This window comes from Heterodontus francisci, chromosome 18, assembly GCF_036365525.1.
Source record: "Heterodontus francisci isolate sHetFra1 chromosome 18, sHetFra1.hap1, whole genome shotgun sequence".
In the NCBI taxonomy this organism is placed as follows: Eukaryota; Metazoa; Chordata; class Chondrichthyes; order Heterodontiformes; family Heterodontidae; genus Heterodontus; species Heterodontus francisci.
In genome coordinates this window covers 57,501,518-57,516,765 of record NC_090388.1, presented here as the reverse complement: position 1 = coordinate 57,516,765, position 15,248 = coordinate 57,501,518, and the positions used below count along the sequence as shown (strand labels likewise).

At 42.9% G+C, this 15,248-nt stretch overlaps 1 protein-coding gene across 5 annotated transcripts in view; it reads left to right on the top strand.

The window, feature by feature from the left end:
* Positions 1–15,248, top strand: part of LOC137379655 (structural maintenance of chromosomes protein 1B-like) — a 167,302-nt gene that overhangs the window by 115,337 nt on the left and 36,717 nt on the right. For all 5 annotated transcript variants that reach the window (XM_068050802.1, XM_068050805.1, XM_068050806.1 and 2 more), the window contains 3 exons: positions 1,451–1,607; positions 2,325–2,479; positions 7,028–7,179. In XM_068050802.1, coding sequence (XP_067906903.1) covers positions 1,451–1,607; positions 2,325–2,479; positions 7,028–7,179 — 464 coding nt within the window. The remainder of the gene's footprint in view (positions 1–1,450; positions 1,608–2,324; positions 2,480–7,027; positions 7,180–15,248) is intronic.

The following is a 15,248-nucleotide window of genomic DNA, read 5'->3' as shown; positions in this document are numbered from 1 at the left end:
CAATTTTGGTTGCCACATTATAGGAAGGATGTGATTGCACTGGAGGGGGTGCAGAGGCGATTCAACAGGATGTTGCCTGGGATGGAATATTTAAGCTATGAAGAGAGGTTGGATAGGCTTGGGTTGTTTTCGCTGGAGCAGAGAAGACTGAGGGGTGACCTGATCGAGGTGTACAAGATTATGAGGGGCATGGACAGGGTGGATAGGGAGCAGCTGTTCCCCTTAGTTGAAGGGTCAGTTACGAGGGGACACAAGTTTAAGGTGAGGGGCAGGAGGTTTAAGGGGGATTTGAGGAAGAACTTTTTTACCCAGAGGGTGGTGACGGTCTGGAATGCACTGCCTGGGAGGATGGTAGAGGTGGGTTGCCTCATGTCCTTTAAAAAGTACCTGGATGAGCACTTGGCACGTCATAACATTCAAGGCTATGGGCCAAGTGCTGGCAAATGGGATTAAGTAGACAGGTCAGGTGTCTTTAATGCATTGGTGCAGACTCGATGGGCCGAAGGGCCTCTTCTGCACTGTATTATTCTGTGAATAACACCCTGCTACACATATTCTGGACAACTCTCACATTCAGCAATTTTGGACAGCAGTCCACCGGACAACAAGGGTCATAGCTAGTCTTGCAAGTCTAGAGGACCCTAGAGTGCTTGCTGTGCCTACAAAATGGAGAACAAGGGTTACCCACAGTGTGAAGCGTACTACAAATCTCACTACCAGCTGGAAGCAAAGAATAGTCCAATCTCAGAATTCATATTTACACCACTGTATCGAGTTAGCCTTTTAAATAAAATACACAGAGTAAAACTCCATTCTAGAATTTACATAACTAATGTACAGTTCATTGTCAACTATTGTACATGTATGCTGTAAAATTTGGGTCAAATTGCATGTTCACTATAACAAAGAAAGTGGGTATTTGACAGTGGACAATCTGTTGGTTTTGCAGACTTAGGGTTTAACATTAATTTGTATTGTGTCAACTGTAATTATATAAGTATTGTGCCATTCTGTGCATGTATACTAAAGCAAAATACTGCAGATGCTGAAAATCTGAAATAAAAACAGAAAAAGTTGGAAAACTCAGCAGGTCTTGGCAGCATCTGTGGAGGGAGAAACAGAGTTAATGTTTCAGGTCAATGACCTGAACTCTGTTTCTCTCTCCACAGATGCTACCAGACCTGCTAAGTATTTCCAGCTTTTTCTGTTTCTATACATGTATGCACTTTCTTCTAAGAAATGTGAAGGCGCTCAACTCAGTTGTGGGGCTCTTAAGGTTTCCTAATCATCAGAACTGATATTCATAATCAACAATTCATGATGAATAACATACAAATTAAAGGCTTTCCAACACTCAATTGCTATATGATACTTGTGATGGGATGTCAGCCATATTGCAACCATTAAACTATTACGCAATGCTACATAAACTTTCATGATTTTTCTCCAGGGCCTCATATCCCTTAAGGATATTGAGATACAGGAAAATATACTACATAAGCTTTTGGAAGAGAAGGAGACGATTTTACATAGAACAGCTGTGCCAAATTTGAGAGCTATTGAAAAGCTGCAAAATGTGTGGGATAAGTTTCAAGACTCAGTATATGGTAAGTTCAGTGCTTTGAACTGATAATTTTGTTGACAGTAGGATTGCTGAATTTTTTTTCAACGTGAATGAAATTTTGCCTTTTCGGAAGTAGATATTTTTAACTTGAATGACAAATTTTATAACAGGGCCACTGATTTACAATGTTTGAATTTGTGAAGTTGCATTTTTATATGTGTTCTGGAATGGGGTATTTCCTGTTGTTTTCAGTATTCTGTGGAAAAATGTAAATTTGTGTGCCAGGCAGTTCTTGGTGTTTCATTGTGATGCTTTGGTTTAGTAGACTTGGACTTTAGAATTATTGCAGAAAGGGCCCTGAAATGTCTAACTACTGGATGGTGGTATTGAGTGATATTCTGCAATATGGTAATAGTGGGAATGTGACTAATGCTAGGCTGGGAATTCTGAGGTCTGAAAGCAGTGGGGGAGGGGAGGGGAGGGGGGGATGGGATCAACACAAACTGAAGCATATTGCAGAACCCCTACCAAGGCAGTGAAAACAGCCCTTTCAGACAACTTGGCGCAGGCTTTCACAGGACTAGCAATATTTGATCTTCAGCAAAATCATTGTCAACAAGCGAAGCCAGTCTTCTGTAACAGTATTTCTTCAGCCTTGAAATTGCTGTGAATAAGCATAATAGAAATCATCAGATAGTTTACAATTTTTCCATTACACTGTGGTCTGATTTTTTTTCATCTAGAATTTTTTTTTCTCTAGCATTTGATTCAAGCAGAAAGAAAGCTAGGATCTGCAGACAAGATTTTGAAAATGTCAAAAGAAGAAGATATGATTTGTTTAACCAGTGCTTTGAGCATGTCTCAGTGAAAATTGATCAGATCTACAAGATGATGTGCCAAAATACCAGTGCTCAGGTAAACAATATTCTTAAAATAGAGTTTTAGTATCATGATCCTTGTCTAAAAAAATAAAATTCGTCCAAAAAAGTTATCCTTTTATTTGTTTCACTACAGTTCATTTGTTTTGTGTAAACAGTGTATGTTGATTTCGTTTTTCTTGGGGTGAGGGGTTAGCTGGGACCCTAAAGTATATGTAAACATTTCAGAGTCTTCCATCAGAATGACTGAAAAATCTGCTCACATAGAATTTGTTTGCTGAAAACTACATGTACATTATTGCCGTGTATGAACTATTTTGTTACCCAATCTTGAAAGATTAATCTAAGGTTGGCTGAGTGAAGGTTCAGACACCCTGAGGTCTACTCAGGGGCACTGTTGGGAGTTTAACCAGCTAAAATTACACAACACTGATTAACTTCCCACTGTTAATCACAATGGACTACCTTAACTGTTAAGGCATTGGCTTGTGGGATTACCTAGAGTTGAGTGGGCAGGAGTTTGACAGGCCTACAGTTGCAGTTTCCATTAGTGAGCCAATTGAGCTGATTTAATAATAAGCAGTACCCTTGCAGCACTGCGGATCTTCTCAATTCAGATATCTTAAGTACTGCACCCCACAAACTTGATTTGATTCTGAATTTTCATGGTCAGGTGTGTCATCTTGGAGCCACCTCACCCCCAAAGAGAGCCCACTTACTCCTACCCCTTCCCCCAATGCTGGATAGAAAATGTGGATTTGATCCATTGCTATGTGGACAGCAACCACCAGGAGCTGCTCAGAAACAGCATGGTAGGCAGACCAACTTGTCGGAGCGTGTACACACACCATACCCCATTGAGCCATATCCCACTAGTTGGAGTTGTGAATCTTCAACAATGGTTGCTTACCTTTCTGCAGTTAAGTTACGATAGGATCAAGTCCTAAGAAAGCGAGATTTGATACCTGACAATCAGATGACATCTTCTAGAACTGTCACCCAAGTCATAGAGTTTTAACAATGCATGATGGGCATCTGCCTTCAGCATTGTAGAAGGACCCGCGTAGAGCAGTTTGCATCATGATAGCCACTTTGATTTTCTAGACATTCAAATCCAACGGGATGTACTGGGCTTACTCATCACCAGTTGTATAATAGGAACAGGAATTGGCCATTCAGCCACTCAAGCCTGCAATACCATTCAATTAGATCATGGCTGATCTAGGTTCTTGTGAGTGGCCATGTCAGAAATTTCATTTTTATGAAAAACATGAAATGAATATGACAAAAGTAGCATATTAATTATAATGTTGCTGCTGTTTGATCTCCGAAATGGAATCTGACTACATATAATTTTTCAAATAACGAAGATCCACTGTGTTTGGGCTGTTAGAAATTATTTTCATCACAAGTAAATAAAGTAAAACCCAAAAAGTTTGAAGATAATATTTAGTGGGGCAGCCTGAGTCTGCGAGCACAAGAAGTAGAGTATTTGCCTCCCCATCAAGCTACATATCATATCCCAGGACAACTTATTAATATATTCTTTTTGGAGTAAAGAGTAAAGAAAATACAGTGTTGAAATCAGAATCATGAGACAGCCTTGCCCTTTGAGGCGCCATGGAAGCTCACAAAGGTGGAAAAAATAGGGATATAAATCTACTTGAAAAAAATATTTAATTGGTATCTTCAGGGGACCTGGTATATAAGAGTTCTATCTGATCTGTTTGCTTAGTTCTTTATCACTTTTCGAGAACTACCAGCATGATACTTGTGAAATAATAGTCAGGAAACTTTCATCTGAACAGTGTTGGAATCAGGGTGTTGAGGTTCAGCATCTGTCTAACCATCAAACACCAACTGATACTTAACAATAGCAGATGGGAAATGACTAGATACGTTTGACTTGTACATGAGTATCCAATTGCACTAAGCTCAAGCAAATGACACTGCAAGGTATCTCCAGGGCAGTGTGTTGCATTCATTTCCACAAAGAATTACTGATAATGCTCATGTTAGAAAAAAATCTGTATATTTCCTGTGTATTTCATTGGCAGTGCTTTGCTATGTACTATCTAGTTTTAGCCACTTGATGTAAGTCATTTCTCAAAACCATTACATTTTGAAATTGAATAAAGCAATATAATCCAGTAAGAAGTTAGAGAACACAACAAAAAAAGCCATTCAGCCCATCACACCCACTGAATTAGTCCTGTCATGAACTCTGCTCACTTACTTACTCACCAGATAGAAGGCTGTGCAGTTTTTCCCTGCCCAAAAGGTAATTGAGTAAAAAATCCGGAACATGTATATGTAATTGATGCAGACATTGTAGTTAAAGAGGAGTGTGAAATATTCGATAAGATAAGCATAATGAGAGAGGAAGTGCGAGAGGGTCTGACATCCCTGAAAGTGGATAAATCGCCAGGACCAGATGTTTTGCATCCCAGGCTGTTAAAGGAAGTCAAGGAGGAAATAGCGGATGCGCTGAGGATCATCTTCAAATCCTCACTAGATACAGGCAAGGTACCCGATGATTGGAGGTCTGTGAATGTTGTACCATTGTTTAAAAAGGGTGTGAGGGATAAGCCAAGTAATTATAGGCCAGTCAGTCTGACCTCGGTGGTGGGTAAATTGTTAGTTTATTCTGTCCCTCAGAATAGATTCTGTCCCTCAGAATAGATTCTGTCACTTAGAAAGGCACAGATTAATCAGGGATAGTCAGCATGGATTTGTTAAGGGAAGGTCATGTCATACTAACTGTTTTTTGAGGAAGTAACCAGGAGGATTGATGAGGGTAGTGCAGTGGATGTGGTTCACATGGATTTTAGTAAGGCATTTGACAAGGTCCCACATGGCAGACTGGTCAGTAAAATGAAAGCCCATGGGATACAGGGGAGGGGGCAGGTTGGATCCAGAATTGGCTCAGTGACAGGAAACAAAGGGTAGTAGTCGACAGATGTTCTTGTGAATGGAAAGCATTTTCAGTGGTGTTCCACGGGGCTCAGTGTTGGGTCCCTTGCTGTTTGTGGTATATATTAATGATTTGGACTTAAATGTGGGAGGCATGATTGGGAAATTTGCTGATGACACAAAAATTGGTCTTGTAGTTCATAGTGTGGAGAAGAGTCATAGACTGCAGAATGGTTTGGTTAAGTGGGCAGAAAAGTGGCAAATGGAATTCAATCCTGAGAAGTGTGAGGTGATGCATTTAGGGAAGGCAAATAAAGCGCGGGAATATACAATAAACGGGAGGATATTGAGAGGGGTAGACCTTGGAGTGCATGTCCACAAGTCCCTGAAGGTGGCAGGACTAGATAGTGATGAAGAAGGCATATGGTTTGCTTTCCTTTATTGGCCGAGGTATAGAGTACAAAAGCAGGGATGTGATGCTGAAGCTGCATAGATCACTGGCAAGGCCACAGCTGGAGTATTGCGTGCAGTTCTGGTCACCACATTACAGAAAGGACATAATTGCTCTGGAGAGAGTGCAGAGGAGATTTACAAGAATGTTGCCAGGGCTTGAGGGTTACAACTATGAGGCAAGATTGGATAGGTTGGGGTTATTTTCCCTGGAATTGAGGAGGCTGAGGGGTGACTTGATTGAGGTGTACAAAATTATGAGGGGCCTATATAGAGTCGACAGAAAGGACCTGTTTCCCCTGGCGGAGAGGTCAGTTACCAGGGGACACAGATTTAAGGTGATTGGTAGAAGGATTCGAGGGGACATGAGCAGAAACATTTTCACCCAGAGGGTGGTGAGGGTCTGGCATTCACTGCCAGGAACGGTGGTGGAGGCAGAGACCCTCAATTCTTTTAAAAGGTACCCAGACATACACCTAAGGTGCTGTAACCTGCAGGGTTATGGGCCAGGTGCTGGAAGGTGGGATTAGTTTGGGTGTATAGCTTACTTGGCTGGCACGGACACAATGGGCTGAATGGCCTCCTTCTGTGTTGTATTTTTTCTATGTATCTAACCATACAACCTTTGTTGTTTATATTTGACTGCTGCAGTACCTCAGAAATGAAGAACAAGTATAACAATTGCTTTGTCTGATTTTGCTGTACTTTCTGCTGGTGAAATAAAGTAAAAAGAAAAAGCATTTAATAAGAAAACAAAATTAAACGTTGGAAATAATCAAAAGAAACAGAAGAAAAATATCAAAACTGGTGAATAGGACCAGAAGAAAGGCAGTGAATCAGATTGCCAGAATAATTGAGACTGATGTTAGTTAATTGAGTTTTTCACATTTACAAAAAATAATAATCGAATACCAATTGGACACCAGAAAATGATACTTCCCTCTTTAATAAAACTGCTATGAACTCTACAGCAAACTTTATTTCTTTTTTAAAGAAGTAATTGGGAGTAATTTCAAAGCCAGTGCTCTGTCCTCATGTGGTTTCACAACATGTGAATCACTAGTTTTGCTGTTAGTGCTGTACAAGGCTGTGGACACTTTAATAATGTAACCATTTGTAACCATTCCTGGATGTTCCTTATTTTTAGTTTCAATTCAAGAGATTTTCCCTTTAAGCATTTTATTGCAAAAAACTGTTAAAAAGAAATTCCTTTACTTACTAGGCATTCCTCAGTCCAGAGAACTCGGAAGAGCCTTACTTAGATGGCATTGGTTACAACTGTGTGGCTCCAGGGAAACGATTCATGCCTATGGATAACTTGTCAGGAGGAGAAAAGTCTGTAGCAGCATTGGCATTGCTTTTCGCTATTCACAGGTACAGTGATAATTTTCTAATTTATTTGTAATTTAAAACAAGGTGGTCTAGTATCCATTTGTAGTTAGGTCAATGAATGTACAAAGTACTTGTAGAACAGAAACAGGTCATTTCACCCAACAGGTCCATGCTGATGTTTGCTGTACATGCACCTCCTCCTAACCTCATTAACATATCTTTCTATTGCTTTCTCCCTCATGTGCTTATCTAGCTTCCTCTTGAATGCACCTATTCTATTTGCCTGTGGTCTACTCCTGTGGTACAAGTTCCACATTCTAACCACTCACTGGGTAAAGAGTTTCTCCTGAATTCCCTATTAGTGACAACATATTTATGGCTCCCAGTTCTGGTCTCGCCCACGAGTAGAAACATGTTTTCTACGTCTATCCTACCAAACTCTTTCATAATCTTGAAGACTTCTACCAGGCCATCCCTTAGTCTTTTCTAGAGAAAAGAGCCCCATCCTGTTCAATCTTGCCTGATGTTTATAACCTCTCACTTCTGAAATCATTTAAGTAAATCTTTTTTGCACCTTCTCACAGTATCACAGAATTGTTACAGCACAGAAGGTGGCCATTCGGCCCTTTGCATCTGCACCAGCTCTCCGAAAGAGCAATTCACCTAGTGCCATTTCCCTGCCTTTTCCCTGTAACCCTGCACATTCTTCCTTTTCATATAACAGTCTAATTCTCTTTTTAATGCTTCAGTTGAACCTGCCTCCACCACATTCTGATGCAGTGCAGTCCAGACCTTAACCACTCGCTATGTTAAAAAGTTTTTCCTCGTGTTGCTTTTGCTTCTCTTACTGAAAAAATAGAGATTTACTCTTTAGAGCTCTCGTACAAAAAAACAAAAAAAGAGTTATCCAAAATACTTGCTAACTCTTGAGAAAAAAAAGATATGACAAGTTGTCAGAAGTCCTTTTTGGTGTCCCAAATACGTATAGACGGCTGTCACTGGGATCTACCTAGAACTGTAATTGACAGGTGGTGTTGAAGATCAGTTTGGGCAGCTTTCCAGGGAAAATGCAGTAACAGGGATGGAAAACTGGCAGACTTTTTCAAAGAGCTGGAACAGACTGATCTGGCGTTTTGCTCCCTTGGCAAGTTTTCTGCAACTGTCTTTTCAAACCATTGTCCATATGCCAACTCATTATCCAAAGCGAAGCCAAAACCAATGTCACAAGAATCAAGCCTCCTTATCCCTATAAATCTTGACCTGTTACCTCTTTGTAAACATCTTTCCCCAAGTCAAAAATAACCCCTGCTGGGTAATTATTTGAAGTCAGGTGCCTTCCAGTAACTGTTTACAATCCAGACCTCTCAGTGACCCTTGTAAAAAAAAATAATAATTTATGGACTCCTTTTCAGTTTTAAACACACATCTTCAAAATTTAACAAAAAAATGGAAGCATTGGAACACTTATCCATTACTTTAAATCTGTGCCCTCTCGTTCTCAATTCTTTCACAAGTGGGAACAGTTTCCCCTTATCTAATCTGTCCAGACCCCTCATGATTTTGAGTACCTCTATCAAATCACCTCTCAGTCTTCAGCTATGAAGATAGTCTGGAAAAGAGAAGATCCTCATCCCTGGTACCATTCTTGTAAATCTTTTCTGTACTCTCTCTCCAGTGGCCTCACGTCTTTCCTAAAGTGCAGTGTCCAGAACTGGACGCAATACTCCAGCTGAGGCTGAACTAGGGTCTTAAACAAGTTCAACATAACTACCTTGCTCTTGTACTCTGTGCCCCTGTTAATAAAGCCTAGGATACCGTACACTTTATTAACCACTCTCTCAACGTGTCCTGCCACCTTCAATGACTTATGCACATATACACCGAGGTCTGTCTGCTTCTGCACCCCCTTTAGATATGTACCCTTTATATTGTCTTCGTACCAAAATGAATCACTTCACATTTCTCTACGTTGAACTTCATCTGCCACCTGTCCATCCATTCCACCAGCTTGTCTGTATCCTTTTACAGTTCTACACTATCCTCCTCACAGCTCACAATGCTTCCAAGTTTCGGGTCATCCGCAAACTTTGAAATTGTGCCCTGTACACAAGATCTAGGTCATTAACATATATATCGGGAAAAGCAAGGGCCCCAGCACTGACCCCTGGGAAACACCACTACAAAACTTCCTCCAGCTGACAAAACATCCATTGACCACTACTCTTTATTTCCTGTCACTCAGCCAATTCCGTATCCATGTTGCTACCATCCCTTTTATTCCATGAGCTATAACTTTGCTCGCAAGTCTATTGTGTAGCACTGTATCAAATGCCTTTTGAAAGTCCACATACACCACATCAACTGCATTGTCCTCATCAACCTTCTCTGTTACCTCCTCAAAAAAACTCCAGCAAGTTAGTTAAACATGAATTTTCCCTCAAGATATCCAAGCTGGCTTTCTTTAATTCACCTGCATTTGTCCATGTGACTATTAAATTTTTTCCCGAATTATTCTTTCTAGAAGTTTCCCCACCACCAAAGTTAAACTTACTGGCCTGTAGTTGCTGGGCTCATCTTTACGCCCTTTTTGAACAAGGGTGTAACGTTTGCAATTCTCCAGTCCTCTGGCACCACCCCCCCCCCCCCCCCCCCCCCGAGTCTAAGGAAGACTGAAAAATTATGTCCAGTGTCTCCATGATTTCCACCCTCACTTTCCTCAGTATCCATGGATACATCTTCTCCGGTCCTGGTGCTTTATCAACTTTAAGTACAGACAGCCTATCTAACACGTCCTTCTTGTCAATTTTAAACCTTTCTAGTGTTTGGATTACCTCTTCTTTCACCATTGCCTGGGTTGCATCTTGTTCCTTGGTAAAGACAGATGCAAAGTATTCATTTAATACCTCAGCTATACCCTCTACCTCCATGCGTTAGCCCCCTTCATGGTCCCTAATCAGCCCAACTCCTCATTTTACCCCCTTTTTTAATATTTATATGCTTATAGAAAACTTTGGGATTTCCTTTAATCTCAGCTGCCAGTCTCTTTTCATGCTCTCTCTTTCCTTCTCTTATTTGCTTTTTCACTTCCCCTATGGATCTTCTATATTCAGCCTGGCTATCAATAATATTTTCTACCTGGCATCTGTCATAAGCACACTTTCTTTTCTTTATCAATCTCTACTTCTTTTGCCATCCAGGAGGCTCTGGATTTGTTTACCCTAACCTTCCCCTTCGAGGGAACATAACTTGACTGTGCCCGAACTATCTCTTCTTTGAAAGTAGCCCATTGTTCAGCTACCGTTTTTTATGCCAACCTTTTGACTCCAATTTATTTGGCCCAGCTCCATTCTTATCCCATGGAAGTTGGCTTTCCCCCACTTAATTATTCTTACTCTGGATTGTTCTTTGTCCTTTTCCATAGTCAGCCTAAACCTTCTGATATAATGATCACTGTCCCCTAAACGATCTCCTACTGATACTTGGCCCACCTCATTCCCAAGAACCAGGTCTAGCAGTGCTTCCTTTCTCATTGGACTAGCAACATACTGCTGTAGAAAATTTTCCTGAACACACTCTAGGAGCTCTTGCCCCTCAATGCCCTTTACACTACTACTATCCCGGTCTATGTTTGGATAATTAAAGTCCCCCATTATAACTACCCGATAATTTTTGCACCTCTCTGTAATTTCCTTGCTAATTTGCTCCTCCACGTCCTTCCCACTAGTTGGTGGCCTATAGACAACACCGAACAATGAAACTGCACCTTTTTTGTTCCTTAGCTCTAGCCAAATTGATTCTGTCCTTGACTTCTCTGGGACATCCTGGGCTGGATTTTACCAGCCCCCTGATGTCAGGGGTCATGGTGGGGGGCTTGGAAAATACCTCCAGGAGAGGCCCACCGCAGGCCTCGACACCAGGAAGGCCCAGCACCACATTACAAGCGGCGGCCAGGCCGCATGGCAGCCCCCACCCCCCCCCGGCCACTTAGCATCGGAAACTTAATTTAAATATTTAAATAACTGTTACTTAATGAATAAGTACTTACTCATCACGACGGCCATCCCGCTCAGATGTTTAGTTTAGTTTAGAGATACAGCACTGAAACAGGCCCTTCAGCCCACCGAGTCTGTGCCGACCATCAACCACCCATTTATACTAATCCTACACTAATTCCATATTCCTACCACATCCCCACCTGTCCCTATATTTCCCTACCACCTACCTATACTAGGGGCAATTGCTAATGGTCAATTTACCTATCAACTTGCAAGTCTTTGGCATGTGGGAGGAAACCGGAGTACCCGGAGGAAACCCACGCAGACACAGGGAGAACTTGCAAACTCCACACAGGCAGTACTCAGAATTGAACCTGGGTCGCTGGAGCTGTGAGGCTGTGGTGCTAACCACTGTGCCGCCCACACTCCGGCCAGTTGCTGGAACTCCCGCGCCTTCAGACCTCCGTTCAGACATCCAAGACGTTACACTGGTGGGGAGTGGGGAGGAGTGAAGATTTCAGGGCTGGGGAATAGTGGGAGCAGAAAAAACTCTTGCTATTGGTTGAGAGGATGGTGGGAAGGGGTTGAAGGTCAACATTATGAAAGTTCGGGGGGAAGTTCAGGATCGGAAGAAAAGTTCTTTTGGGGAGGGAGAGCAATTAATAAGGTGATTAGTCATGGGGGGTGGGTTGGTGGGAGAGGAGATTGAAACGGTGAATACATTTTTATGTTTAATTTTCTCTTCCCTTTCACTTTAAATATTGAAATGATGTGGAAGGGCCTGAAGCCCTTTAAAAATGGCGCTGGCACCTGCATGGTGGCACTGGACACCGTTGCTGGGGACAGAGCACCCGCCCCCTCTACGTTCGCGGGGGCGAGAAGTCTGACCCCTCCATGTAAATGAGCTGCTGCGCTAAATATCGCAGCGACTCCACGGCGCACATCTTGCGCGTGCCGAGTTGGCGGCGAGCCGGAAAAATTCAGCCCCATTTTTCTAGTACTGCAATGCTCTTGTCAATACCGCCACCTCTCCCCCTTTTTTCCCTTTTCTATCTTTCCTGAATGCCTTGTATTTAGGAATATTCAGTACCCAGTCTTGCCTTTCTTTGAGTCAGGTCTCTGTTATCGCCACAACGTCATATTTCCTTATGTCATTCTGTGCCTGTAACTTGCCAATCTTTTAAACAATACTCTGTGCATTCACATACATGCACATTAAGCCTGATTTAGACTTCATTACTTTCTCCCTTATTCTGACCCGACCTAACAACTTATAGTCTTTACTCTTGTGCTATCTATCTCTCCCAGTATTTTGTGCACCTTAATATTCCTCTCTGATATTTCCTCCTGGTTCCCACATCCCTGCCAAGTTAGTTGAAGCACTCCCCAATAGCACTAGCAAATCATCCCGTAAGGAAATTTGTCCCAGCTCTGTTCAGGTGCAATCCGTCTGGCCTGTACAGGTCCCACCTTCTCCAGAACTTCTCCCAGGAATCTAAAGCCCTCCCTCCTGCACCATCTTTCCAGCCATGCATTCATCTGCACTTTCCTGTTTCTATACTCACTTGCTTGTGGTACTGGGAGTAATCTGGAGATTACTTTTGAGGTCCTGCTTGCTAATTTCTTACCGAGCTCACTAAACTCTTTCTGCAAGACCACATCCCTCTTTCTGCCTATGTCGTTGGTACTAATGTGGACCACGACTGCTGGCTGTTCACCCTCCCCTCTGAGTGCTCTGTAGCCTCCTTATTCTTTCTGACAAAATGTACTACCTCCCATTTATCTATATTGAAGTTCATTTGCCAATTACACAACCTTTCTGCAACTTTGTTAAAGTCTTACTGCATTTTATCATAGTCCTGCTCTGTATTAATTAATTACAACTCCCAATTTGGTATCATCTGCAAATTTTGTAAATTGTACTTCTGATTCCCGGATCCAGAGCCCTGCACGTCAGTGCAAAAGGCAAGGCTGTAGATGGTTGCGGAGTGGATGATGCATCTCGGCCTCTTCTGTGGTCTCCATTACAGATGCCAGTTTTCAACCAAATTGATTCACATCACATGATATCAAGAAATAACTGAGCGCATTAGATGCAGTAAAGGTTATGGGCTCCACTAACGACCTGGCTGTATTACTGAAGACTTGCGCTCCAGAACTAGAATCATAGAAAGTTTAAGGCACAGAGGGAGGCCACTTGGCCCAACGTGTCTGTACCGGCCGAAAAACAATCCACCTATTCCAATCCCACCTTCCAGCATTTGGTCCATAGCCCTGCAGATTACGGCACTTGAGGTGTATATCCAGATGCCTTTTCAATGAGTTAAGGGCTTCTGCCTCAACTACCCTTTCAGGCAGTGAGTGCCAGACCTCCACCATGCTCTGAGTGAAAAAGGTTTTCCTCATCTCCCCTCTAATTTTTCTATCAATCACTTTAAATCTATGCCCCCTCATCAGTGACACCTCTGCTAAGGTGAATAGACCCTTCACCTCCACTCTATCCAGGCCCCTCACAATTTTGCACATCTCCATCAAATCTGCCCTCAGCCTTCTCTGTTCCAAGGAGAACAACCCCAGCCTATCCAATTTTTTCTCAGAGCTGCATTTTTCCAGTTCTGGCAACATCCTCGTAAATCTCCTCTGTACCCTCTCTAGTGCAATTACATCTTTTCTGTAATGAGGTGACCAGAATTGCACACAGTACTCAGGTTATGGCATAACCAATGAGTTATACAGTTCCATGACAATATGAAAGGCACAATTCAGCATAGCGGCGCCTCATCAGACCCGTTTCCTATCCTGAGTGGCGTGAAACAGGGCTGTGTTCTCTCACCTACTGTTTGGGAACTTCTCCTCCCTGCTGCTTTCACATGCGTTCAAGTCTTCAGAAGAAGGAATTTTCCTCCATACAAGATCAGGTGGCAGGTTGCTCAACCTTGCCCGTCTAAGAGCGAAAACCAAAGTATGGAAAGTTCTCATCAGGGAACTGCTCTTTGCTGATGATGCTGCGTTAACAGCTCACACGGAAGAGTGTCTGCAGAGACTCATCGACAGGATTGCGGCTGCCTGCAACGAATTTGGCCTAACCACCAGCCTCAAGAAAACGAGCATCATGGGACAGGACATCAGAAATGCTCCATCCATCAATATCGGCGACCATGCTCTGGAAGTGGTTCAAGAGTTCACCTACCTAGGCTCAACTATCACCAGTAACCTGTCTCTCAATGCAGAAATCAACAAGCGCATGAGAAAGGCTTCCACTGCTATGTCCAGACTGACCAAGAGAGTGTGGGAAAATGGCTTACTGAGACGGAACACAAAAGTCCGAGTATATCAAGCCTGTGTCCTCAGTATCTTGTTCTACGGCAGCGAGGCCTGGACAACATATGTCAGCCAAGAGCGACGTCTCAATTCATTCCATCTTCGCTGCCTCCGGAGAATCCTTGGCATCAGGTGGCAGGACTGTATCTCCAATACAGAAGTCCTCGAGGCGGCCAACATCCCCAGCATATACACCCTACTGAGCCAACGGCGCTTGAGATGGCTTGGCCATGTGAGCCGCATGGAAGATGGCAGGATCCCCAAGGACACATTGTGCAGCGAGCTCGTCACTGGTATCAGACCCACCGGCCGTCCATGTCTCCACTTTAAAGACGTCTGCAAATGCGACATGAAGTGCTGTGACATTGATCACAAGTCGTGGGAGTCAGTTGCCAGTGATCGCCAGAGCTGGCGGGTAGCCAAAAAGGCAGGGCTAAAGTGTGGCGAGTTGAAGAGACTTAGCAGTTGGCAGGAAAAAAGACAGAAGCGCAAGGAGAGAGCCAACTGTGTAACAGCCCCGACAACCAATTTTATCTGCAGCACCTGTGGAAGAGCCTGTCACTCTAGAATTGGCCTTTATAGCCACTCCAGGCGCTGCTTCACAAACCACTAACGACCTCCAGGCGCTTACCCATTGTCTCTCGAGACAAGGAGGCCAAAGAAAAAGAAGATACAGTTCCAGCATAACCTCCCTGCTCTTATATTCTATACCTCGGCTAATAAGGAAAGGATTCCATATGCCTTCTTAACCACCTTATCGACATGTCCTGTTACCTTCAGGGATCTGTGGACATT